The sequence below is a fragment of the Podospora bellae-mahoneyi genome, chromosome 5 (assembly GCF_035222275.1).
Source record: "Podospora bellae-mahoneyi strain CBS 112042 chromosome 5, whole genome shotgun sequence".
In the NCBI taxonomy this organism is placed as follows: domain Eukaryota; kingdom Fungi; phylum Ascomycota; class Sordariomycetes; order Sordariales; family Podosporaceae; genus Podospora; species Podospora bellae-mahoneyi.
This window is the reverse complement of record NC_085884.1, coordinates 1,782,158-1,807,882: the sequence shown is the minus strand read 5'-3', so window position 1 is coordinate 1,807,882 and position 25,725 is coordinate 1,782,158. Positions and strand designations below refer to the sequence as shown.

The window sequence follows — 25,725 nt, the reverse complement described above, 5'->3', positions numbered from 1 at the left end:
AGGTTTGTATATACTCGACTGCTCGCCCAGGGCGCAAGCGCAAAGCCAAGGCATGAAACGGCGATCGGATGGTCTATTTCGAGAGTTGTTAGTTGCCATCACGGTGCACCACTCCGTAGACTGGACTGGGTTGGCTGTGCTTGGTTTGAGAACCAGAGAATCCAAGCTCTGGTACATTATGGAGATGTTTTGTTTCTTCGCTGACTGATGTGGTAAATATCCAAAACCGCTTATCTATTTCATGGCAGTTGGATGAGCACGGAGGGTCGGCGGCAACAGAAATTCCAAATGGAGAGAGAAGTGTCGAAATCTCCGAGCTGGATGCTATGGTAGCAGAGGACCGAAACACGCGCTGTGGAGATTTCACAGAACGGACCTTGGTGTTTCAGCATCCAAACGGGCGGCTGCACTGCACTAACAAGTCCACAAATCCACAAATCCACACCATTTCTCGCCTGCACCTGCCTCAGAACGCGGCAGGCTGATCCCTTCCCCAGATAATTTCGTACGATACAGGTCCCTGCAACGGCGCCAACGGCCCCCTTGGCATTGACATGTCATAACCATGTTTCCTCTCTGTTACACTGCCTGCTTCTTGTTGATGCTCGGTGTCTCTCGCCAGACAGCCCCAGGACGGTGAAAGTTGTTTGGAGCGCATCCTCTTGAATGCCATCCTTTATAGTGTAGAATGTTTCCAGCGAGCGGAGTCCACCATTAGCGCGCTTCACCAAATGCGCCACCCCCGCGCAGAGGGTCTGCACAGCGCGGCTCCTTCCTTTCTTTTTGGGTGACGGAGGATGGTGGCCTTGTTGCTTGTTGCTGCTGCCGCCGACGTCTGTTCTCGTCGGCCGCTGGCAACAACTTCCATTGGGCAGGTCAATGGGTTAATCCGGAGACCCCATTCAATGCCGTGTGGATTCCAAAGACCTCATCGAAGCCAGCGATCCATCACCTCCAAAACAGGTCAAACAGGTTTGCCTCATCCGAAAGTGACAGCGAGATCTCGGACTTTAACTGTTCAGTTCAAGAGCAGGTTTGCAGTTAATTGTTGCCAAGCATCAGGCCGGACGAGACCCAGCCCAGAGCCGCATTCCCATGGACGCGGCAGAGGTCGATTGGGCAGAGACATTTCCGCAACGGAATTGCAGGGTACGAGCTGTCGGTTCCTCGTGCCAATGGCGGCACCTGGAGCCTCGATCAAGTCGCAACCATCACACATTCTCTTTCCACCAATGCCGTGTTTGCAAGACCCAGGGTTCTTTTGCTTCCCACGCTTCCCGCAGGCTCACGACAGCCACAACAACCACCCTCGCGGCGGGAGATCAAAGAAGATCTGTTATGCTCCGGAATCATTCTCGTTCAACTTTGCCAACCGCATCACCAACAACGGACGGCAAATCCTGTGGCATGCGTTTGCCTTTCGAATCCGCCTGGAGCTGATGCTGGAGCCAAAGAGACCACTTGAGCCAGACCCGGCTCAGCCGGCGCCCGACGTTTGCGAGGTCGGCAAGTCGGCCATTCCTCCGTCCATCCCAGCTCATCCCAGTTTTGCCCAAGTCTCCCCAGACCGTCGTGTGTTCCTGGCCGCCAGAGATGGCAGCCACAGCGGCCACGGGAATCCGATCATGGGGGCTAATCTAGCATGCCACCTGAGCTCTGTATTGGGCGAACTGCAGCATCCCTTGACAGGTTCGAGATCATGAGTAGTTCTCATCTAACATCTGTCGAAACTTCAGGGCTCTCTCCAAAGTCGTTCAGAAGTGCGGAGGATTTGCCATCTTGGCACGCCTGGGGATCTGCCGTTTGACTTGGCGTTCAGGGGAGCCAGGGGAGTCAGGGGAGACGTCCCATGTAAGTACCCCGGTAACCCCCTGGCCTGCTTTGTACCACGCTCCCCTGAAGGTTGCACCCACCACCCAAACAGCGTCGTTGCTTTCTGCAAAAGGGGGTTCAAGATGGGCCGCCAACTTCATGCGCTCTTCTCAGTTAAATAGCAGTTGATCTGCTTCTCTCTCGCGGGCTTCTCTCTTTTGTTGTTATCCCATCCGTCCTTGTCACTTGCTCTTTTCTTCCTCCTTCCTTCCATTCCTTTTTCCGGGTCAGGCATCGTCAACGTTGCCTTCCACCCATTTGCTTTCTTCTCGTGCTGCGCATAACCTTTTTCTTCACTTCCCGACTATCCTTGATCAACTGCATCTAGCCGATCTCGTCTTTTCGACGTTGCTTCAAAACCAGTTTCAGCATCCAGTTACGTGGTCCCACCAACCGATCCATTCTTTTCCTCGAACTTCATCAACAACCTGTCTGAAACACCATCAACAATACATCAACAATGGCTGGCCGATTTCTTGTTTCCTTGAGCGTTGCTCTGTCTGCCCTTGGGGTATCTGCTGCTCCTGCCACCACCTTCACCAAGTCTGAGGGGTTCTATATCGGTGTGCCCATCGCCAACCCCGATGCCCAGAACCTCATCCCCCACAAGTTCATCGTGGTCTACAACAACACCTTCAGCGATGATGAGGTCTTTGCCCACGAGTCCAGCATTGCGAGCGTGATCGCCAAGCGCAACATTGGGAAGCGCAGCCCACTGACCAACAACATCCTTTCTACGACAGTCGAGACCTTCCAGATCGACCAGTGGAGAGCTATGGCTCTGGAGGCCGATGATGCCTTGATCAATGAGATCTATGCCGCCAAGGAGGTTAGCTACATCGAGCAGGATGCCGTTATCAAACTCAATGTCCGCCAGCTTCAGTCTCGCGCCCCTACCGGCTTGGCCCGCCTCAGCCATGACGGTGCCAGACAGAATGGTTATTTCTTTGACAGTTCTGCTGGAGAGGGCATCACTGCTTACGTTGTGGACACTGGTATCCGTACCACCCACGAGGACTTGCAGGGGAGGGCCAGATTCGGCGCCTCCTTCATCCGAGGCGAAGATGAGACGGATCTCAACGGCCACGGCACCCACGTTGCTGGCACCATTGGAGGCTGGAAGTTTGGTGTCGCCAAGAAGACTCAGCTCGTTGCTGTCAAGGTCCTCGGTGCTGACGGTTCCGGTTCCAACTCTGGCGTGATTGCCGGTATGGACTTTGTTGCCCGTGATGCCACCCGCCGTGGTCTCCGTGGCAAGGCCGTCATGAACATGTCTCTCGGCGGCTCTTTCTCCCAGGCCGTCAACACCGCCATCAACCGTATCGAGGCTGCCGGTGTCGTTCCTGTTGTTGCCGCCGGTAACGAGAACCAGGACACTGCCCTCACCTCCCCTGGTTCTGCCGAGGCCGCCATCACTGTCGGTGCTATTGACCAGACCAACGACCGCCGCGCCTCCTTCTCCAACTTTGGTCCCCTCGTTGACATCTTCGCCCCCGGTGTCCGTGTCGAGTCCTGCGGCATCCGCAGCGACAGCGACACCGCCACCCTGAGCGGAACTTCCATGGCCTCCCCCCACGTTGCCGGTCTCGCCGCCTACATCATGGCTCTCGAGGGCATCACCGGTGTCCAGCAGGTGGCCGACCGCCTCAAGCAGCTCGCCGGCCAGACCAACTCCAGAGTCGTGGCCGCCAGCAACGTTGCCGGCACGACCGACCTCATTGCCAACAACGGCTTCAGATGAACTGTCATTGAAAAAGTAATGGACTGATATATTTGCCATTTTAAGTTTTCTGTTTGGGAGGGATTGGCGAGAGAGAGAGAAAAGAGCGAATGTTTTTTTCGCCTCTGTTTGCAATGCGATCTTTTTTGAAATCTTTGCAGCAGGCACTGTACATACAACAATTTATTTTCTAGAGAGGGGTGGTTGGTTTACCGATGCGCCGAACTGTCTTGAGGAGGAAGAGACAAGCAAAACATCTTTGTACATATTAATCTACATATACACACACAGACACACACACTTCTGAACTCCCGAGGCCATCGAGATAGACAAAACCATGGAAACTTTTCAAGTGGGTGGGGGGGGAGCAATGAAAAATGACAATGGAATGAATAACACAAAAAAAAACAAGATACAAGAAACCTTGTAGTACATACGAATGCGAGTGTTAAGTGAAGTTGTTGGAGAACAAATCAGCCTGAGTCAGTTATGACTCTCGGAAACAAACCGAGTGTTTCAGTTATCTTCTCTGCTGGACAGCCAGTCAAATTTCTGGGGGAATGGTGCAGCTGCGGGTTGTGGACAAGGTTTCAGAGCACCCGACTGGTGGATGGGCGCCCTGTCGTTGCATGAAAAAGAAAAGGGGAAATCTGACAAGAGATCAAACTTGGTGCAACTCGGTCACTCAACTCACTTGCCCGAACATGACTGAACAGACGGGCGGGGAGAGTACGGGAATAATGAGGTAGTAGAGGTTGATTAGAAAGAAAGAAAAAAGTTGCACGTCAAGCTTTGGGCAAGAAAGGGCTTGAGCGTTGTGATGGGTGTTTGTTTGATGGAACTACCTACCCACTGTGTTGGACGCTATTGCTGTGATGAAAAGATGCCAAGTTCCGATGTATTGTATTGAATGCTTGCTTGCTTGTACACAGGCACTAGGAAAATCTATTCGTCCACAAGACCACGGTCGAGTAAGAACCGTCATCTCAAATCCCACAGCCACTGCTCTAGGAATCAATGACAAGTGAACCCGTGGGCTTCAGTCAGTGGACGACGCCCACGTGGGCACCCGTAGGACCGACCACGGCGGCCGTTTTATACAACCCGACACACACCACCACCACACCGCGCGGCAAAGTCTCAACATCGTGACACAGGCCCGGTGGCTTGGGCCTCGACGCGTCTCTCTCTTCGCTTTCCTCCCAGTGTGTGTGTGTAACAATCGGGTCACAGGGCATGTGGAATCATTTGGTATCGTCAAAACATGTCGCAATCCACCGTCATCAGGCAATTGACCAAGAAGCAAAGAGCCCAGATGAAAGCGTGCCCGGATACCAGGCTACTTGCCCAGGGATTGCTATCAGCACATCTTCGGCACAACCACAGTCATTGAAACCATCGTCCCCGAAGGAAACGAGGCGACTGAATTGTAATTTGACATCCGTGCTAGTTCTGACTTTGTGTTTTTCTTCGAGAAAGGTCACAAGTGAAAGCAAAGAGAAAAGTACACCGAAGGGATGCATTAGTATTAGTAGATTGCTCGGGTAGGTACCCCCATGGTGACAACGATTCCGCAAGAATACTATTCATGTCCCATATAACCCTTGGGTAGGTGGCCCTGTCCAACTAACCGATCGTTCATCATAAAGCGCAGTGTATCGAGGTATATCATTAAGTGTATGTAGCGAATATCAGCGCACGCTGTGAAGAGGGGAAAAAAGAGCGCGCCGTGGGGTCGAATTTGCTTGCTGGGCCAGGTCGCTTCTCACAGTTCCTCGTGAGCAACGCTGGTAACAGCAGCCACTGAGCTGGTAACAGTGCCGGCGATCTTTTGGTCGATGTTTTTGAAGACCTGGTCGAATCGAGCACCAAAGTACCATGCAATTCCAATCTGGACAAAATAGTTAGCTTTTTTTTTTTTCGAGGTGGGGAAAATGCGGGCTCCACCGCCGCGGGCCGGAATAATGCGGAGCCCCGAGAGGTAGACCCACCATCAGAACACCAATCAAGATGAATGTTGACAGCGCAGCAGCAATCAGATAGAAAGTCTCCAAGGCGTCCATCTTGGGATCTTCTTGCTTGAGCCCAGCCCTGACCTTGTTAGGGTCTTGCGTTGGGAAGATGGTCTCAATGAATTGCTCGATCTGGTTGCACCTAGTTAGCTTGTGCTACATGTTGAGCATCAGTTGTGTGCGATTGCACATACCTTTCCACATTGCGCGCTGATGGCAAGGAAGTTGGGATCCCTGGGGTCATTCTTCTTGTGTATCCTTCTCGCGTACTTCTTGAAAACATCGCAGACCACCCGCAGGTTTTGTGTCGACTCGATCATCAGTTGGCAGGCGTCTCCCTTGGTGATCTTGACGTTCCGTTCGAAGATGGCGGGGTTGCGGAAGACAAGATCCAGGGTAGCAATGGCCATGCTTTGGGGAATCGCCACGAAGTTGAAAACACTCTGGTCTCGAATACCAGCCATGTAGAAAAGACACTCCTCGGCATGCTTGAGAGCGTTGAGCACCATCTCAGAGCTGCACTGAAGGGCCTTCTCGCGGTTGGCCGGGGCAAAGAGGTCGTCCCAGTTGTCAACATACTTGGACCAGATTTCTCTGGGCCAGAATCGCCGCTTGTCGATCCAGTCCTCGTGTACGTCGCGAATGATGTTAACCTTTTGCAAGAACTGGCCCATGCTCTCAGTGAGATCCATGCGCACCAGAAGTTGTGGGTTGGCAAGGTTGCTTTCCACAAACAGGCGTGTCAAGCCCTCTCCCACCAGACCGGCAACATAATGGCAGTACAACTCGTACTCCTTGATGGTGCCCACACCAATGTTGTTGTGCTCAGCGTTGAGCGCGTAATCGGCCATGCCATTGCCCATCTTCTCGGTGATGTCCTTGATGATATCATAATATGGCTTCTTGACCTTCTTCAGCTCGAAGATAATGTCGTCGAAGTGGACGAGCAGCTCCCTGTCCTTCTCGTTGGGCCCGTTCTTGTCAAAAGTCCAGCCATCCTGCTCCATGATGTTGTGAAAATCGCGGAGGAGGGGCTCCTTCTCCTTGATGTCAAGGGTCATGTCGTCTTCGATGGTGTCGAGACCACGCAGGACGAGGTAGAAGAGGCATATCGGCATCAGGAGCTCGGGGTTGAGCTCTTGAATGACAGCTGAGAATGACCGCGACGTCAACTTGAGGAAGTGGAAGCATGATTTCTCGGTGGGCGTCTCCTTGGAGGCATCGCGTCTGTGGACAGGCTCATGCCATACTTTCCTGTAGCCGACTAGGTTAGAAGCGAGGGGGGTAGAGCACGGGCAAGGTAAAGGGGGGGGCGTACCATTGAGCGATGGACCGAAGCTCATTAGGGTGGAGGAGGAAGTAAGCAATTTGCTGGGCGGCACCCATGCTGGGCTGTGGATTGTCGAGGGAGCTCGACGTCGGGATTAAATTCTCGAATAGAGGGAGTTGTGTCTGTGAGACACGAGCGGCTGTCGTTCGAAACGTGCAGAACACAGTGGTGTAGGGTGTCCAGCGCCTGGTGTAATATATACTGGTGGTTTGGGGGCCGTCTAGGTGCGAATCTGGTGATGTTCCTGTTCTGGTGCAAGAGTGCGAAGTGCAGATGCAATATCACAATGTTGTCGACTTGTTGGATGCTACAGATGTGCTCGGGAAAGACCAGATGCAGACACGAGGGACATGGGGAGAATATGGAGAATGGAGACGGGGGCGAGAGGGTGTCGCTACTCCACAGGAAATTTGTCTTCTCCAATTTCAACAGCTTTTTGCTGGCTTCGCTCACACCCTTTAACCGGCAAAATAGGAAAAGTGGTCCGCCCATCCGCCACGGGGCCGCCTTGCTATTGGTCAATCGATTCAAGTGGCCAAAGCTCCTTCCCCGGACACCCACCCAGAAGGACGGTGTACCGCTGGAATGGATGTGCTGGGCTGTGAGCGAAGACCCTTCCCGAAACAATGGGATAGATAGATTTCTACCTAGGATAATTGTATGCATGTTAAAGTGCCGTTTACCGATTTCTATTATATTCCTCTTAGGAAGCCTCTATCATAGAAGATGGTGTTGTCATTGTTGTTGTTGTTGTTGAGCAACGTTGCCGTCCATGGCTGGTGGGTACTACCTACGGTGAACGACAGCCAAGCTGTCAGCTTTCCAGCCCCTTTTCACCAGCATATCAGTCTCCATTTTTCAGGAACATTTACAATGTACCCAGGGTCCAGACTTTGGAGCCGTCGTGGGAACTACTACAAAAACATATCCAGATTGCGAAGACCACTTATTCGTATCCTGCTCGCAGTCTTCGTCCCAATTGGGCGTTACGGAGTTGTGGATGTTGGGCCACCGACTTTCTGACAGACAGCCCCGGACGTCGCGTCTTTTGGACTGCAGAAGGAAGTGCTGACAAGCTGTCGTGGCCACGCCACACAAAAACACAAGACCTGCGTTAGCTTCCCTTTCTATCAGCGCTTCTGGTCACCACTGGTCACCTATATGGCAATTATTGGACATCCCACCCCTATTGCGGTGCAGGCATTGGGGGGCCGCCTGCCTCTCCCACCGTAGCGGATGGGTTCGTAACTGTCATTTTGAGACGACCACCTTCCTGCCCTTGCTTTCAGCCCTTCCATCCCTGGCGTGCCGATGCCCCAACTGAGCATGTCATTCCTTTTTTACTTGTTGACCTTCCCCCTCGCTCATCTGTTGGTTCACTTGCCTATGCTCTTCCTCCTCAACAACTCTTTGTGATTTTCCATTAGCATCAATTGCTGGTTGCCGCCAATACTTACTGCCAGCCTATACACCTCGATATACACTCCAACCACACAAGATGGCCACCGACGGTTCCAATGGCGCCCAAAGCAACCGCTTCTTGATCTGGGGCGGCGAGGGTTGGGTGGCAGGACATCTCAAGACCCTTCTTGAGAAGGACGGCAAGGAGGTGCACATGACAACGATCCGAATGGAGAACCGCGAATCTGTTCTCGCCGAGCTCGACCGGGTCAAGCCCACTCATGTGCTGAACGCGGCTGGGTGCACTGGGCGGCCCAACGTGGACTGGTGCGAGGACAACCAAGAGGCTACCATCAGGTCCAATGTGATCGGCACCCTGAACCTCACCGACTGCTGCTTCCTCCGCGGCATTCACTGCACCGTATTTGCAACCGGCTGCATCTACCAGTACGATGAGGCACACCCCTGGGATGGCCCAGGTTTCCTCGAGACCGACCCGGCCAACTTTGCGGGGAGCTTCTACTCCATGACCAAGGCCCACGTTGAAGAGGCAAGTACTTTTACCGACGGAGTTTGTTCATGATAGTTGACCCTGACTAACACGCAACCACCCCACCAGGTCATGAAGCACTACAACAACTGCCTCATTCTTCGACTCCGGATGCCAGTGTCGGACGACTTGCACCCCCGCAACTTTGTCACCAAGATCGCCAAATACGAGCGTGTGGTGGACATCCCCAACAGCAACACGATTCTGAGCGACCTGCTGCCGGCTAGCATCCTGATGGCCGAGCACAAAGAGCTGGGCATCTACAACTTTACGAACCCTGGTGCCATCTCCCACAACGAGGTGCTCACCCTGTTCCGCGACATTGTGCGCCCCTCGTTTAGCTGGAAGAACTTTAGCCTCGAGGAGCAAGCCAAGGTGATCAAGGCAGGCCGAAGCAACTGCAAGCTTGATACCACGAAATTGGTCAACAAGCTGAAGGAGTATGGGTATGAGATTCCCGAGATTCACGAAGCCTACCGAAAGTGCTTTGAGCGCATGAAGGCTGCGGGTGTCCAGTAAGGCTGTGCGGGGCATCATTGATGATAAATTACCTAAGTAGCTCAACTTACTAGACTCTAGTCCGTACCCGACTTGTGTCCTGGGATACCATATTCTCTGTACTTTTGATATTGATGGCCTGGATACATGTGATGCCCCGCATCAAAATTGATGCCAAGGCCTCAGCGCATGCGTGTTGATAACGGCATGATGCCTGTATGTAAACATGGCTGTCGAGAGGCGGTCGGTGAAGTTGATGTTGGAAAGATGTCTAGAAATCACAATGGGACTGTTTTGACGATATATGATACTGACTCCAGACTTGTCTTGTGTAGAGCAGCATATGATGACAATGATGCTGCCCCACCAAAAGTTGGTGCTGTGCTCTCCCACAGCCCTCGGTTGCAGCGCGGCGATTTCCGCTACTGGGGTACGTAATTTGACTGGGCTGTGCTTGGCTCTGGAGATGGAAGGCGCGGGAACGTGCAATAAGAAATACTCTGACAAGAAGTACCGTACCTACAACAGCTGCCATAGTAGTTGGGCTTCAGCCTGACATCCTCTAGATACTGCCCGGAGATATCTACCGACCACCTCTTTGTATCACAGCCCCTCGAACCCAGCGTTTTCGCAGAAACCCAGGTTACCCCCCCCCCGGTCCACGTCATTTCCAAGATCCATCTTCTCTTCTTTTGTGCCTAGCCGTGATCTTTCCTTATCCGGCTGGCAAAATCAACGCGCGCGCAAACCTACAACCGACCCTACCACGACGACATAGCTTATAAATCTCATCGTTCTCGTCTTTGCGCACTTCCGTCTCCGTCATGGTGGTAGACACGGCCTACTACGACACCCTCGGGGTCAAGCCGACGGCCACTGAGCTCGAAATCAAAAAGGCCTATCGCAAGCTCGCCATCGTCCACCATCCGGGTATGTCGTTGCCTCGCCACTTGTATGCTTCTTTGACTAACATCTCTCCCCAAATACAGACAAGAACCCCAACAACCCCAACGCTCACGCCAAGTTTCAAGAAATCGGCGAAGCTTACCAAGTTCTATCTGACGAAGACCTCCGCAAGGCCTACGACAAATATGGCAAAGAATCTGCCCGCCCAACCGAGGGGTTCGTCGACCCAGCCGAGTTCTTCTCGAGCATCTTTGGCGGCGAGTCTTTTGTCGACTGGATTGGCGAGATCAGCCTTATGAAGGATTTGACCGCCACCATGGACATTACCATGTCTGCTGAGGAAGAGGAGGCTGCCGCGGCCGCTGCTGCTGGGGCCGAGGCTGCCGCTGCCGCCAAGGATGGCGAGTTCCCTGGTACAGCGGACGCTCTGAAGGAGAGCCTCAAGACATCGGGTGGAGAGTCATCGTCCGCTGTACCGCCTGAAAAGCCACCAGTTCCTGCCGTGATTGTGGAGGAGGAGACCCCCACCAAGAAGGTCAAGGAGGCCGGATACAACACCTACAATCCCTCCGCGACGGAGGAGGTACCACCCCCGTACACCAAGTCTTCTTCGCCAGGCCCTGGGTCAGGAACGTCCACTCCCAAGCCCGGCGGCCGCACCCAGATCCCTATTCGGCCTGCGCTTATGGATCGGCCGTCGGATGAGGTGTCTCAGCAGACGGACGAAGGTGACAAGAAGGGGAAGAAGTCCAAGGCAGGCTTGTCCAAGGAGCAAAGAGAGCAGCTTGCGGCGCTGGACAAGGAGCGTCAGCGGATTCGCCAGGAACGCGTTGACACCCTGGCCCGCAAGCTCCTCGATCGTATTTCGGTGTGGACAGAGACGGACCACGGCAAGGACGTCACTCGCGCGTTTCAGGAGAAGACAAGGCTGGAGGTGGAGGAGCTCAAGATGGAGTCGTTCGGCATCGATATCCTGCACGCCATTGGCGCGACTTACTTCAGCAAGGGCACCACCCTTCTACGGAGCCAGAAGTTCTTTGGTATGGGCGGGTTCATCAGCCGTATGAAGGACAAGGGCACGCTAGTCAAGGACACATGGAACACGATCAGCAGCGCTATTGACGCCCAGCAAACGATGGAGGAAATGGCCAGGTTGGAGCAGCAGGGAGGGGAGGAGTGGACAGATGAGAAGAAGATCGAGTATGAGCGCAGGGTGACGGGGAAGATCTTGACGGCGGCCTGGAGGGGAAGCAAGTTTGAGATTCAGAGCGTGCTTCGAGATGTTTGCGATGCTGTTTTGAACGACAAGAAGGTGCCGCACGGGAAGAGGCTTGAAAGGGCGCAGGCGCTGGTGTACATTGGTGAAATTTGCCTGGCGGTACGTATCTTCTCTCTGCTATCTGACCGTGATCTCTCAGAAACTAACACACTGGTTACAGGCCAAGCGCAGCCCTGAGGAGGAAGGCGACTACATGGCATTCGAGCAGCTTGTTGCCGAGGCGGCCATGAAGAAGGAGAAGGAGTCGAAGAAGAAGGGCAAGGATAAGAAGAAGGACGACGAGGACAAGAAGGCCGCCAAACCTGGAGACAAGGCCTGGGAGGAGGCCGCTGCGTCAGCAGCCAACAGCGCGCCCAACGTCCCCAGTTCATCATGATGGGGACCGAGAGGCTTAATGATTTGGTTTAGTGCCTGAATGCTGATGTTGTGATTTGCGGTAAAAGCTAGACGAGACAGATACTACCTTTCTATTCATATACCCGTGGGAGGACGAGGCGAGGAGGAGGAGGAGGAGGAGGAGGAGGAGGAGGAAGCGAAGCGAGGAGATGTAGAGAAGACGATGACTCTGGAGCACACACGCACACGCAACTCAGTTACACCTACCTTTGTTACTGCCTCTCACGTAGCTACATTGTCCTGATGGAATCAGACCGCGGGCTCCGAGATTTTTTCACCCCGTGAGGGTATCGGAGTTACCAAGAGCATGGTTGCATGTCGAATGTAGTTTTGGATATGTCCATTATCAATATATTTAATGATTCAGGAGGTCATCTATGTTTTTTGACTATACTGGGCAGACACCTGACCTCCTCCACCTTTCAATATCCAGATTTATATACTTTTGAACATACAACCCCTACCCACTATATTTACACAACAAGCTCCTCATTTCCATACCAACCACCTTCCACTTTTTCCCACACAAAACCCCCTTTCTACTACAAACCCGTCTTCTTCACTGCTTTACCTCACATCCCCAATAATCACCCCCAAAATCCAACAATTCACCCCAAAAAACGCCAAGCTCGCCAGCCACAAGCCCGGCAAATAGGTACTATTCCCCAAAAACTCCAGCTCAAACCCCTGCTGCAGCCACGCACCCTGCGCCACCACCCACAGCACCAGCGCCGCGAGCCCGAACCTTTTATTCTGCACAAAGCTCGACTGGGGGAGGTACAGGGGGAGCAGGACCATATACCACAAAAAATACTGGCTCGTGCAGACCTTGTTGAAGGTGACAAAGGCGAACGTCTGGGCGAGCATGGTGGTGGGGAGGGATTTTTTGGCAGTGACGAGCGGGATGAAGACTGTTGAGAGGAGGAGTTGGGGGAGGAAGGCTAGTTTTTCGATGCGGAAGGAAGATGATGAAGAAAGGGGGAGGGAGGAGGAGAGGTAGAGTTGGGTGTTGTAGGGGGAGAAGTTGTGGCGGTGGTCGAGGCGGGTTACGTGGTGGAGGTAGGTTTCTTGGAGGAAGGGGGTGCCGTAGCTGGGAGGGGAAAGGGAGGTTAGTTGGGGGCTGGGGAGAAAAGGGAGGGGAGGGGGGGGGCTTACATGAGGTACATTGCTATGTTGAGGGTTAAGAAGGTGGTTAGGCTGATGAGGGCGAGTTGGAGGCGGGGTGGGGTGATGAAGTTGAGGATTTTGGCGGTGAGGGAGGGTGACTTGGATGATAGACTGGTGGGTTTGGTCTTGTTGGAAGACATTCTTTCGTTGTCCATCCACCAGACGATGGCGGGGGCGTAGATAAAGGGGTAGATTTTGAAATGTACGCTGAAGCCGAGCAATAGACCGGCCAAGGTGACACGTCTTTCGAATACGGCCCATAGTAGTGCCATGACTAGCACTCCGAGAAGACCTTCAGAGCTTCCTCTTGTACTTATGGTGGCTACCATTGGGTTGAGAAGCCAGATGGTGGCGAATTTGCGGGCTCGAGGGGCATCCATGGATTTGGCGAGCACCTTTTCTAGAAGCCATCCTGCTACCAAGTCTGATATGGCAAAGAGAACCTTGCCAAAGCTGAAGAATGCAACGTCTAGGATCCGGTTTCCGGTAACATGGGCTGTTGGGAGAAGAAGCCAGGCCAGGACTGGAGTGTAGCGGTAGGTCTCTCGCTCATAGGGGCTCTGCCCTTGGGAGACGAAGCGTGCGGCATCGGTGAAGACGAGATAGTCGATGTCGGTGTATTTTACGGGGGAGTTTGCGTCCTGCCAGAGGCCATAAAGGAGAAACACCAGACGAAATATTGCGGCGGATAGGTAAAGGGGGAGTGGGCGGTCGAAGAAGGTCGTTACCAAAAAAGAAGCACCTGAGGATGATGTTGCTGGTGGCTCTGGTGGGCCCGTGCCTGATGGCTTCGTCATGTCTTCCTGTTGCCCGTCTGATCAATTTTCAAGTCGATTGTGTGTCGATAACCATTTGCCTTTTGGAATTGTTTTCAATCTTCCCTTCTCGGTCAAGCTCAGCAACACAGTAACGACGTGTCAACCCGATACAACTTGGTGATCTGCCCAGCTTTCCCACACAGAGTTCCGACCGCCTTTGTACCCTTTTACTTCATCAAGAGATGTAAGCTTGTTAGAAATCGCTTTGGCCACGATGCGGAGAAATATTGTCGATTTATGTATGAGATTGTCGTTCTTCACCCTTCATGTCTGGGTGAATCTCACCCCTGTTGAGATGAGATGAGCCTAACAATTTTGGTGTAGAGCCACGCCCATGGAGTGTCCCCATAGCACCAAACCAATCACCACGACGTCAAAAATGGAAGGCGTCCAAGAGCGACAACAAGCTGCACCTCTTGTACAAACCAACAAAAAATACGTCAAAATGTCCGGGTTCAAGCGTGACTGGAATGGCAATGCCAAGAAGAGGGATGGACCAAAGCCGCCTGCCAAAAAAGTTGTGCAGAATCAGTTCACACCCATGTTTGAGACTCTCAGAGATGAGCTTGACCAGCATCATGACCGCCGGGAGCGCATTATCAAGGCTTCAAGAGATATCACGGCTTTGAGCAAGAAAATGTGAGCTTGCATGTGCCTTGGCTCGAATTGACCCTTCACTAACCACCGTGACAGAATATTTGCCCTGCAGAGGTATGGAGTGGATCTAAATCCTAAGAAAATATCTTGAAATACTCATATCATTTTTCAGAATCCGGAAAATCGACGAGGAATTGCCAAAAAACATCCAGGCCGAGATTGACACACGGCTCGCCGATATCTCCAAGCATCTGGCCACCATTGCCCCTGAGATCCAGGGCATCAATCGCTACCGATATGCTCGATCCCTGATGTGTCTGGAAGAGCTTGTGGAGGCTCTTACTTTCTTGCATTATCTCAAGACACAGACCCTCATCACCCCCGAGCAGCTAACACCGATCATGGAGGACCTGGTCCGGAAGGGGATCACACCATCAGAGGATGTAGCCATGACGGATGCAAGCGAGCCAGCTGCTGCGACCCCAGAGCAACCCCAGGAGAACGAGACACCGAAAGTTAGCCTCACCCAAGATGACTACCTCTACGGCGTGTTTGATCTTACGGGTGAGATGATGCGTTTTGCCACTACGTCAACAGCACTGACAGGCACAATGGCTGGGGGCGGAGTTGGGGGTGACGAACAGCCTCGAACCATTGTCGAGGATATGCATGAGCTGGGTAGCTTTTTTGAGATGCTTCCCGTTGGGCAAGGCAACAGGTTCCAGTGGGAGAAAAAGCTGGAGGTCACACGGCAGTCTGTTCAAAAGGTTGAACGTCTGGGTTACGACAGGACCATCAGGGGTAGCGAACGTCCCAAGGGGTGGATTCCGGATTTGAGTGGTGGTGATCAAGCCGAGGAGGAATAAGTTGTACCTTTCAGAACATGTCAGGACTATGCTGAGTGTCTCAGATAGAATTATGGTCTGTTTTGTGAGAGATAATGGTTGTATCCTAACCCTACAGCCCAGAGCTTGTCAACAGTATTTTCTTGCTGGGACATGTGGGACAACAGTCCCCTGAATCAATCATCTTGGGAGAAGACTTTCATTCTAAGCTACCAAGGGTCTAGGAAAGAGAGTACTGGTAAAATAGTTGACTAAGAATACCCAAATTCTCGGGACATTAATGTGTATGTCATGTTCATGGTGATGCTTGAGTCATCCAGAAACACACTGGTGGCCGAGCTGTTGATTCACCGCGGTGCGTCTCTCAGCCTGGATGCCACCCCGGAACACAACCACATGTGTTTGGCAGGGCGAGTGAGAACTCCAGGCTGGTTCTAGGCCGTCTTCAAGGGTCGCATTACCCCAATCCTTACTTCTACCTGGATCGAGTGAGCAGAGTCAAGTACCATGACATCGAGGCTCCAAGACAAATTATTCCTGTCTCCAGCTTTTCAACAAAACCCTTCATTGTGTTTCGTGATCTGGACCTGTCCATCCCAGAGACGAGATGAAACGCGGAGCCAACCAGGGTCCTCGGTCCAGAGCAGTTAAAGTGGAGCGTCAGGCAGCGACCCTTTCTGCCTCAGGCCATCAAAATCAGGGACGAGGGGGGGTGGGCGAAAGTGGGCTGCTCAGTGCGGGGTTCCGGGATTCAGCGAAATCTATTAAATCCAAAAGATTTTCCAACCCCGCCATCCTCGCCCTCCTTGCTGCCACCTCGACAACTTCCTCATCCACACCTCTAAACAAAACGACGTCGCAAAGACTTCACAACATCATCCAAAATGGGCTTCACCGATCTTCTCTCCGATGCCGGTCTCACCGTGCTCAACAACTGGCTCCTTACCCGCTCTTACGTTACCGGGTATGTGTTGATTTCTCCCCCTCCCTGACAGTCATACACCATTTTCGCCTCTCTTTTCATGATGATCACTATGGTCCGTGTTTCTTAGCAGAATTAAGACCTCTGCAAATGATTACACACCCAGCAAATTATTGCGACTCTGATTTCCCTTCTCCTTTTCACCTTGCAGCGCGCAGTTCAGTTTTCGGCTCTGAATTGCGCTTTGTGTCCTTGGTCACTGCCAATTCTAAGCGCGCAAAAGAAAAGCAAAAGAGACGTTGTGAACTAACAAAGGCGCTTCTCCAAAGGTACTCTGCCTCCCAGGCCGATGTTGTCGTCTTCAAGGCCCTGAGCTCCGCTCCCGATGCCGCCAAGTACCCCAACGCTGCCCGTTGGTACAAGCACATCGCCTCCTACGAGGAGGAGTTCACCACCCTCCCCGGTGATGCCAGCCAGCCCTACACCGTCTACGGCCCCGACGTCGCCGAGGTGACCCTCAATCCCGCCAAGGCCCCCGCCGCCGCCGCCGAGGAGGAGGAGGATGAGGATGTCGACCTCTTCGGTTCCGACGACGAGGAAGAGGACGCCGAGGCTGCCCGCATCCGTGAGGAGCGCCTCGCCGAGTACCGCAAGAAGAAGGAGGGCAAGGCCAAGCCCGCCGCCAAGTCCGTCGTCACCATGGACGTCAAGCCTTGGGGTATGTTGCAATTTTCAATGATTTACTTTTTCTGGCATTCCTGCTAACACTGCTTCTCCACAGATGATGAGACCGACATGGTTGCCCTCGAGGAGGGTGTCCGTGCCATCGAGAAGGACGGCCTCGTGTGGGGTGCTTCCAAGCTCGTCGCCGTCGGCTTCGGTATCAAGAAGCTCCAGATCAACCTTGTCGTCGAGGACGAGAAGGTCTCTCTTGATGATCTCCAGGAGCAGATCGCCGAGCTCGAGGACTACGTTCAGTCTTCCGACATTGTTGCCATGCAGAAGCTTTAAACGTCTTGTCATGTGATGTGTTGAGATAAAATAGTTGGTGGTCATCTTGAAAACAAAAACCATGACCTCTCATCAAATGCTACGAACAATGTAATGAGTTAGGAAAGGAGTGTCTTTTTCGGAAAATTTTATAGCGTGTGTTGCATCTTGATAATATGCGCAACAAAACCAACAAAAGTCAAATCTTGCTCTTTTTTGGGGGTAGCGACGTTAGAGAAGACCAAAAAGTCAGATGCTGGATCATATTATGCCTTTTGTTTCTGAGTGTGAAGTCTTGTATCGACATGGGCGTAAAGACATGCTGCAGCATGTACCTATTCCATAATCTACGGTCTCAAGGGTTAAAACAAAGCAGTACACAGGCTCATTCCGTCTATAGATATCAGGTATGTAATGCTTGCTTTCCTATCCCTTTTGATGCCTCTTCTCCTGTCCCTCTCTGCCTTTGTCTCCTCTCTTCGTGCATCACAAACAAACCTCCTCTCATTTTAGCCTCCCAACGTCAGAAACCTCCCAACTAGTTATCAAACATTCCTTCATTTCCCCCCCTCCTTCCAACATCCAATTTCATTCACGTTGTTCATACGGTATCATAATCCTTCAACCTCTTCTCTTCTTGTCGCTATCGTTCCCCTTTCATCCCAACTTCACACCCCAAACCCCCCTCCCGGCGCTGACACCCAACCAATCCCCATACTCCCCCCCAGCCAAGTGCGGCACCCACCCCAGATTGCCCACCTCGTACTCGCACTGCCAAGCAGCAACCGGACTCCTGACATTATCAGTGCTTGCAGCAGCCTGAGCGCCCGTTGGCGGGGCAGCCCCGTTGGTGGAGATTGTGGCCGCGTTGGACGTGTTGTTGTTGTTCAGCAGGTCCCAGATCAACACCTGGCAGTCGTCACCTCCCGAGGCCAAGGTTCCTCTCCTCAGAGGGGACCACTCAACGCAGTTAAGCGCGCCGCCGTGGCCGCGGAGCTCGAGGAGGGCCTGGCCTGGCTGGCGCACGTCGAGGATGCGTATTACGTTGCTGTCTTGGGCAAAGGTGGCGAGGAGGTGCTGGTCGTGGGGGGAGGTGGCCAGTCGGAGGAGGGGAGGAGGGTGGGACATTGTTTGCTGGGCAAGTGTGGGGGAGATGCGACCTCCGTTGGCGTCTAGAACAAATATATTAGTTTAAAAATAAGAAGGAAATGGGGGCAAAGGTATACCTCTTTCTTCCTTTCCGGTTGGCTCGTAAATAATGGTGCTGTGCTCCAGACTCCTCAGATCAAACATTCTCACGCTGCCGTCCTGACCACAGCTCACAAAGACGTCCACACTGTTGGCGCAAAAACGGACGTCGTAGACTTCCTTGTCGTGGGCGATTAACTGAGTTTTGGCCGTGAGGGATGGAATATCCCAGATGGTGCAGGTAGTGTCGATGCTGGACGTGATAATTAAGCTGGGGGTCACGGTGTTCCAGTCGAGCGAGGTCAGGGGTGCTGTGTGGTCGGGTGTCTTGGAATTGGAGAGCAAAGCCAATGGGGTGAGTTTCGTAATCGGCATGTCACGGCCGTTTCTTGACGTTATCGAGGAGCCAGGAGTCTGAACTTGAGGATCGGAAGGAAGAGACCAAAGGCGGAGGTGGTCGCCGGATGTGGCCAAAAGATCGGTTGACTGTTTTTGTGACGATGGAGGCTCCCACAGGAGACGTGTGACGGGATAGGAGTGAGTCGCTTCAGCGATTCTAGTAAAGTCCATTGTATACCTCGACCCGGCGGGCGAGTAGATGTCAGACGGTGTGGGAGACACTTGAGCGTCGAGAATTTGAATCTACCATCGGAAGTGAACCAGTTAGAGAAGACATTTCCAAGCAGCGACGTATTGCTCGCATGTACTTACGTAGTTGTGCCCATCTTCCAAATAACTCCCAATAGCTACTTTCCCAGCACTGTTTCCTTGGGGAGCCCATTTGCACCAGTCGAACGCATAGAGAGCCCATGGGGCCATGTAGTTGCTGGTACGTGACTGAGTGTTTGCATGCTCGTAGGAGGTGGTCCCGGGGATGCCATCGGAAAGACTCGAGTCAGCACGGGGCCGTATGTCAGCGAGACCAAGGGGCGCATTGGATGGGATGCGCTGGGAGCCCGAGGACTGGCTGTATTTTGAATCGGTTGGCGACATGTACTGCGAAGAGCTCCCGGCACCGCCAGGAGTGTTGGGAGCGTAGGCAGAGTAGCCGGACCCGCCCTCGTAGGGAGCGGCGGGGCTGGATCGCGGGTAATTATGCGACAGGTTCATCGAGTTGGATTTTGTTGGTGTTTGATGAGGCTGGTAGTCTGGTGGCTGCTGTTGCTGCATGGTAGGCAGGACCGGAGCGGTATTTGACGAGATGACAGGAGGTCTGGTTTGCAGCCCGCCCGGCTGTAGCACGTTGGGCACTACACCGGCGCTTTGGTGGTGATGCTGCTGAGGATTTGGGGACTGCTCGAGCTTGATATGGGGAGGAACGCCGGGCCCAGAGGAATATTGGCGGGTGGGAAGCTGCTGCTGCTGCTGTTGAAGGGGATGTTGGCCTTGGTGGGTCATGCTGGATGACGAGGGCAGGTGGAGTTCGTCGTGTTGCGACGAGTAGGCGTCTGTCCGCCGCGACGGTTGCTGGTATTGCTGCTGTTGGTTCATGGTCTCTGACACTTTCAAAATTCAGCGCGCAGCACACAGGAGGTTCGGTGCCGGGTCCGAGCTTGGTTGTTCGGAGGGTCGACTCGAATCAAGCAGCGGCAGGAGGCGGGGGATGGTTGGAGTACTTGTTTGGGGGGGGGAGCGGGGTGGTTCGTAGTTCGAGATGCGCCAGAGCGATGCGATGTCCGCCCACCGTGGCTCCGTCTTGCGACCGGAATGCAGGACCGGTGTCAGTGTCGCGTCTTCAGCGCGAGATGTGGCTGTTTGGGCCCAAGAGCCCAGAATTGGCTTGTGGTAGAAGATCGCAGGACTTGTCCTATGCTGAAGAGGGGATTTCCTAAACCGGGCGACCAAATGTGATGTTTCGGTTTGGCAGCAATCGTGCACCCAATCCAGCCACCGAGGAGCTACTACCTTAGCCGCCAAGTCGCGAATCGCCAGCCGCCTACTGAGCACTGACCAGGTGTCTGCGGCTGGTCTCTAACGCGTTGGATTGATCTAGGGTGCCACTTGTTGACTCAAATCTAACGACCTACGGGTACCTGAATGATGGTCAATATCAAAGCCACACAGCGAGACATACACAGCGGATGGCTTCTGGGGTGATGTGCATCTTCCTGCCTGAACCATTGCTTCTACCCAGGGTAGCCCCGCGGCCTTTTTGGAGGTTGGTGGACCGGCTGCTCCGCTAACAACAAGCTGGATTATAGGTAGCTTGCTTCGTTTCAGGCCCCTCACAGCAACAGCGGAAGCTTCAATCGTCACAGCAGAGGGAGTTGGAGAAACAAACCCGGCGGGAGAACAACTGCGGACCTCACGTGTTCCCGCTACCTGTTACCTTACCCAATCAGACCAGCCGAGCGGGTATCTGCAGCGCTGAGGACGAACCGCGGTTATCATTGTGCATCAGTGGCCCATCTCAACGTCCCGCTAAACAACGTCCCGTCACCTGTATTATACTCTCAACATCTGCCACCAGACATATCTTGAATCTATCACCAATTTCCACACAACTAGTCATAGCTATTCACCATGCCTCGAGACGAACTACCATCGTTGCTATTGCTTCCATTTCCTCCCGACCCCTCAAGTCGCTCGTTGTTAAACACGGCATATCGACCATCCATCACTGCTGCACTCTCAAGGCTAAAGCGACCAAATGGCGCCTCTAAACTCACCGTAGTTGTCGAATGCCCAATATTGCACGGCCAGTTCTTGCGGTCCAAGACCCTGTCATGGACCGAAGCCCAGGCTTTGGTAGCCGGCATCTACACCATCATCTCCGTCGTCTCTGCTCAGCTTGGCATCGGCACCGAAATTGACGGCGGGCCAAACTCAGTCGATGCCACAGTCGTTTTGATTGACCACAACCGCAACAAGCGCTTCACTGAAGACTTCCGCCCTGCCATTGAGACCAACAACACCACCGTGATTGACCTCGCAACCTTTGCCTCGGCCTATCACCCATGGAACTACATCTTCCACGTCCGAAGCGAGGTTGGGCTTCAGTTTTATCAGACCTATCTCAAGCTCGCTGAGGGGAGGCAAACATTGCTGCAGGAGCAGTTGATTCCTGTCGAAGGGGGCATCACTATGAATGTTGCCCCCAAAGGAAACATACCACGCCCAACACCCGCTCGGACGCCGGGGGTCCCTGTCGTCTGCCTCGGTGGAACCTTTGACTATCTACACCCAGGTCACAAGCTTCTCCTCACCGCCGCTGCGCTGTTGTTGAAAGTCCCAAGAAAAGACGACGCCAATATGCAACCTTGCACCTACATCATCGGCATCACAGGCGATGAGCTTTTGAAAAACAAAAAGTATGCCGAGTTCGTCCAGTCTTGGGAAACCAGAGCGAGGAATGTGATTTTGTTTCTGTCCCGGATTCTCGAGCTCTGGGAAAGAGGATGGAAAGACACTCAGCAGCCACGACTAGTGGAGGAAAGGGACGGCGATGTCAAGGCTTGGTTTAGGGATGGGACGATTCTTGTTCACTGTGTCAGGATTCAAGATCCTTTTGGGCCGACGATCACGGTGGAGAATGTTGATGCGTTGGTTGTGTCTGGGGAGACGAGGTCAGGAGGCAAGGCAGTGAATGATAAGAGGGCTGAACAGGGGTGGAAGACGTTGGAGGTGTTTGAGGTGGATGTGCTGGATGCGGAGGATGTGATGGAGGAGAAAGAGGGGACCAAAACAGAAGAGAATTTCTCGGCGAAGATCAGCAGTTCGGCGATACGGCAGCAGAGAGCGTTGGCGAGGCCGGGGACCAAGATATGAAGTGTATGCGAGCAGCTGGCGAGATCATGATAGAAATGATAACGGTTTGATTTTCGTTTTTGTATACCAGCTATCCGGATTTATTGATTGCTATTGTTTGGTCACATGCTTGCCTACGTTGGCTTGGGTTTGATTCGCGTCTTTCCTCTTTTGAATCGTTAGCTTGAACATTGGTGTCACATACCCGCCAGCCATCGGTTCTAGACTGCTTATAAATATCTACAAGAAACTATGGACGTTACTAGACGGTCTGTGCCATCACCACTGTCTCGGTTTTGTAGTTCGGACTTTGGACTACAGAAGCTGGTGAATATTACACGTTTCTGCACGTGTGTGGCCAGACATATGTACACAATTTACTTCTCTAGATTTCTTTTACAATTCAAAATCTATGGTTTCTATCAAACACGCCTGCCGTTGTACCAACTACGCATAGTCGTTAGCTAGTCGCTTGCTGACTCAGTAAGGTATCTATGTGTTGCCACATCAGGGGGAGAATAGGGGTATAAATAAAAAGGGGCTTCCCAAAACTGTCCTCTTCACATCTCTACCAACCAGAATTCAAGATCCACCATTGACCTAATACGGCCAGTCCACTGTTTGCTTGCCTCAAAGAATCAGTCTCGCACAAATCCGAATACCAAGCAAACGCCACCAGCAAAACCTCTCAATTGGGTCCCTCGTCCCGACGATGCGGCGATGTGTGTATGTGCCCCAGCGGCGTGGAGCCAACCCCGTCGATCGTTGCATCTTGCGGCGTGCGGCAGAGTCTGTGCCATCCTCTGGGATTCCGTCCGCTTATCTCTGCGTTCTTTGTGCCGCTGAGCCTCATCCTGCTACGCCTCATCCTACTACAGCCAACTTGTCCACTAGCTATGCTTTAAAACGTCCCAATGAAGCATGAAACCTATTGGACAACAGGCGATGATTTGCTCCGTGAAAGCAGACCCTGAATAGCTGAGTGTTTGTTGTCTTTAATGTGATTGATTTCTCTAGTAGTAGGTATCCGTAGGTAGCCGTATCTAACTGATTATGCTTTTTCCCGAGCCTTGTTTTTCCCACCTCACTCATATAGTCGTGTCCCCCCCCTCCCAAAACGAAAAAAAAAAGTATGAGTATCCAAAAATGGTGATGTACATGAAGAATTTGCACTCCAATCCAATAATCCGTATCTAATGAAAGCCGTAAGCCAACAAACAAGAAACTGTGCCCGTAGATGTATGTGTAGGCAGGTAAAAAAGCTGTTGTACACCATTCTAATCAACCGAAATAGTCCACTTCGTCTGCACCCTAATCCCCTCCGGCTGCCTATGATAGTTCCGATGATTCCCCACTTGCATCGTGAGCGCCTCCTCGGAGCTATTCGCCCTTAGCGGCGTCCCCGCCCTATCCCCATCCGGCGTGGCAGCAGCAACGTCCGTCTTGTGATACACCTCCTTGTTCGGTGCGTACAAATCCTCCATCACGATCGTGTCGGTGCCGGGGTTGGAGCTGTTCTTCAGCTTGCTGAATCCGTTGGTGCCGTTGGTGCCGTTCTCAGAGGAGTGATACGGGTCGAGCTTGGAGGGGCTCTTGCGAGAAAAATAGCGAGTCCAGAGGGTGCCGAGCATGGGGAGGCTGACGCAGAAGATGCCGAGGTTGGGCTCGGTCGCGGACCAGAAGTCGGCCCAGACCATGGATTCGGTCAGGTTGACGAGGTCCAGCTGGGTGAGGGTTACGATGCGGATCATGGCAACCACGCTGACGCTGGAAGGGGGAGAGATTTGTTAGATGTGTGAACGGAAAGGAGAAGGCGAGGGAATCGCGTACAGTAAACCAACCAAGAAGACGGCTGTCAGGGCGATCTTCTTGCCCTTGGAGGTCTTCAGAGTCCACACCGTTGGAATCGGGAGCGTCAGGATCAACACGTCGGTGATGATGTTGAACGCGCCAATAGCAATAAAAGATCCGACTTGGTCACCGCATTGCGCTGTTGGCATCAGAGCGACGGTGTAAATGGCGGCAAAAGGACGACAAATCAGAAACACCTGCAGTATATTCCCAACAGACCAGAGACAGACAAAGATGATGACGCCCTTGGTGGCCATGCGCATCGTTTTGTTGACGAAGACACGGAGGTAAAAGATGAGGACGCTGAGCTTGATGGTGCTGATGGATGTCGCGTAAATCAGTTCGTATGAGACGAGCATCTTCAGGATGTGTTCGATATTTGGAGCGGTCTCGGCCATTGGATATCCTACACCCATCGGTGCCCCTGAAAGAAGGTAATATCAGTACACCTCTGTCTCGAGAGCGAGGGGAGGGTCGTTCGACTTACAAAGGCCCTGAATCACTACCATGGCCATACCCTGAGGGACGGCAAACAGAATGAGGTAGTCATCCCACCACAGGCCAGCTCCCGTCAGGAAGCGAGCAAAGAGTCTCAGCCCAATGATCACCAAAGTTATGACGGCTAGTACACAGTTGATGATAAGATGGGTTTTGACGATCGGGAGGATCGGAAACTCGACGTATTCGAACATCTTGAAATGTTGATCTGACAAGATGGAGGGGAGGGAGGCCAAAGGGAGTGGTCCCCTTCCTTTTAGTGAGAAAAGGCCACGGCAGTTATCCCAAGTCTGAGCAAGGAAGCTGTCCTTGAAAGGAGAGAGAAAAGATAGAAACTGGGGCAATGCTCAGATCACTGTGGAGAGGTTGCTAATGTCCACCACTTGCTCGGGAGCAGTGTAAGCAACAGGGGACGGATTGCTAAAGTAAAAAGGTAAAGATCTTCAATATGGCATCTGGGGCATGGCCGGCAAGCAACCCAGGTAGTTGTCAGGACCCGAGAAAGAAAAGATGAGCAGCAGGATAAGCACGTCGTGCCTCGTGTGGGTAGCAGTCACATCTTCAAGAAAGAAAAGAAAAATACTAAACTGCAGAAGGGCGTTGCATTGCCCCTGAGAGGAAGCACACCTATTCGACCGGGGGGTGTAAGTGATGCTGTGCCGTGCATGTGCCGTCTGGGTTCCTCTTGGAGAAACGAGACTGGTCAAGCAATAAGCGAAGTCTTTCGGGGTCTTTGGATAAAGATGTGGCCTGCTTTCTGAAAGCTCTGCTGCCCAGCCTCGGTTGTACCTGATGATTTTGGGTCTATGCAAGCTTATGTGAGTGATGTGATGGTGCTGTCAGGGCAGGGTGGAACTGAGAAATAATATTGTGTGCTTGGCTCCAGCTTGGCACAACTGGCACAACTGGCTCAAAGGAATAGTAATGCCCGGTCAAATCTCTGGACCACGAAGAGCTCCTCTCATCCGGCTTCCAACACAGAAAATATAAATTTTTATGGCCGCTGCGGTAAGACAAAACCGTTGCAATACTAGGGACGGCGCGTTCAAGTTCCACTGCGGAAGCCATCAACGGCGTGCCCGAGCACAAGGGATCTTGGCAAGTCTTTGACAGCAGACGACAGCAAGGACGAAGAAAC

At 52.8% G+C, this 25,725-nt stretch overlaps 11 protein-coding genes across 11 annotated transcripts; 7 read left to right on the top strand and 4 right to left on the bottom strand.

Moving 5' to 3' along the window:
* Positions 1-868: 868 nt before the first annotated feature.
* On the top strand, positions 869-1,703 carry QC761_0079050 (uncharacterized protein; the record flags this gene model as incomplete). The annotated part of the gene is made up of 3 exons (XM_062872821.1): positions 869-972; positions 1,034-1,149; positions 1,284-1,703. The coding sequence occupies exons 1-3, from the start codon at positions 906-908 to the stop codon at positions 1,701-1,703; spliced, it is 603 nt and encodes a 200-aa protein (XP_062730886.1). The 5' UTR covers positions 869-905.
* Positions 1,704-2,332: 629 nt separating this feature from the next.
* Positions 2,333-3,613, top strand: QC761_0079040 (uncharacterized protein; the record flags this gene model as incomplete). The annotated part of the gene is made up of 1 exon (XM_062872820.1): positions 2,333-3,613. One exon carries the CDS (start codon positions 2,333-2,335, stop codon positions 3,611-3,613), a length of 1,281 nt encoding a protein of 426 aa, XP_062730885.1.
* A 1,484-nt stretch (positions 3,614-5,097) lies between these two features.
* On the bottom strand, positions 5,098-8,283 carry ERG9 (bifunctional farnesyl-diphosphate farnesyltransferase/squalene synthase). Its single transcript, XM_062879724.1, has 5 exons — positions 7,582-8,283; positions 6,923-7,525; positions 5,799-6,858; positions 5,584-5,736; positions 5,098-5,483 (listed from the first exon to the last, which is right to left on the bottom strand). Exons 2-5 carry the CDS (start codon positions 6,988-6,990, stop codon positions 5,358-5,360), a joined length of 1,407 nt encoding a protein of 468 aa, XP_062730884.1. The 5' UTR covers positions 6,991-7,525; positions 7,582-8,283; the 3' UTR covers positions 5,098-5,357.
* Positions 8,284-8,432: 149 nt separating this feature from the next.
* Positions 8,433-9,404, top strand: QC761_504950 (uncharacterized protein; the record flags this gene model as incomplete). Its single annotated transcript, XM_062879723.1, has 2 exons — positions 8,433-8,885; positions 8,955-9,404. 2 exons carry the CDS (start codon positions 8,433-8,435, stop codon positions 9,402-9,404), a joined length of 903 nt encoding a protein of 300 aa, XP_062730883.1.
* Positions 9,405-9,854: 450 nt separating this feature from the next.
* On the top strand, positions 9,855-12,135 carry CAJ1 (DnaJ-like protein). Its single transcript, XM_062879722.1, has 3 exons — positions 9,855-10,313; positions 10,373-11,667; positions 11,729-12,135. Exons 1-3 carry the CDS (start codon positions 10,208-10,210, stop codon positions 11,942-11,944), a joined length of 1,617 nt encoding a protein of 538 aa, XP_062730882.1. The 5' UTR covers positions 9,855-10,207; the 3' UTR covers positions 11,945-12,135.
* A 314-nt stretch (positions 12,136-12,449) lies between these two features.
* On the bottom strand, positions 12,450-14,400 carry GPI14 (GPI mannosyltransferase 1). The gene is made up of 2 exons (XM_062879721.1): positions 13,120-14,400; positions 12,450-13,054 (listed from the first exon to the last, which is right to left on the bottom strand). The coding sequence occupies exons 1-2, from the start codon at positions 13,926-13,928 to the stop codon at positions 12,532-12,534; spliced, it is 1,332 nt and encodes a 443-aa protein (XP_062730881.1). The 5' UTR covers positions 13,929-14,400; the 3' UTR covers positions 12,450-12,531.
* Positions 14,395-15,412, top strand: QC761_504920 (uncharacterized protein; the record flags this gene model as incomplete). The annotated part of the gene is made up of 2 exons (XM_062879720.1): positions 14,395-14,588; positions 14,719-15,412. 2 exons carry the CDS (start codon positions 14,395-14,397, stop codon positions 15,410-15,412), a joined length of 888 nt encoding a protein of 295 aa, XP_062730880.1.
* A 694-nt stretch (positions 15,413-16,106) lies between these two features.
* On the top strand, positions 16,107-17,567 carry EFB1 (Translation elongation factor 1 beta). Its single transcript, XM_062879719.1, has 3 exons — positions 16,107-16,355; positions 16,643-17,031; positions 17,095-17,567. The coding sequence occupies exons 1-3, from the start codon at positions 16,276-16,278 to the stop codon at positions 17,322-17,324; spliced, it is 699 nt and encodes a 232-aa protein (XP_062730879.1). The 5' UTR covers positions 16,107-16,275; the 3' UTR covers positions 17,325-17,567.
* A 144-nt stretch (positions 17,568-17,711) lies between these two features.
* On the bottom strand, positions 17,712-20,749 carry QC761_504900 (uncharacterized protein). The gene is made up of 3 exons (XM_062879718.1): positions 19,203-20,749; positions 18,530-19,133; positions 17,712-18,475 (listed from the first exon to the last, which is right to left on the bottom strand). The coding sequence occupies exons 1-3, from the start codon at positions 19,980-19,982 to the stop codon at positions 17,961-17,963; spliced, it is 1,899 nt and encodes a 632-aa protein (XP_062730878.1). The 5' UTR covers positions 19,983-20,749; the 3' UTR covers positions 17,712-17,960.
* A 265-nt stretch (positions 20,750-21,014) lies between these two features.
* Positions 21,015-22,259, top strand: QC761_504890 (uncharacterized protein; the record flags this gene model as incomplete). Its single annotated transcript, XM_062879717.1, has 1 exon — positions 21,015-22,259. The coding sequence occupies one exon, from the start codon at positions 21,015-21,017 to the stop codon at positions 22,257-22,259; it is 1,245 nt and encodes a 414-aa protein (XP_062730877.1).
* Positions 22,260-23,191: 932 nt separating this feature from the next.
* QC761_504880 (uncharacterized protein) lies at positions 23,192-25,671 on the bottom strand. The gene is made up of 3 exons (XM_062879716.1): positions 24,577-25,671; positions 24,069-24,513; positions 23,192-24,005 (listed from the first exon to the last, which is right to left on the bottom strand). Exons 1-3 carry the CDS (start codon positions 24,779-24,781, stop codon positions 23,516-23,518), a joined length of 1,140 nt encoding a protein of 379 aa, XP_062730876.1. The 5' UTR covers positions 24,782-25,671; the 3' UTR covers positions 23,192-23,515.
* Positions 25,672-25,725: the final 54 nt, after the last annotated feature.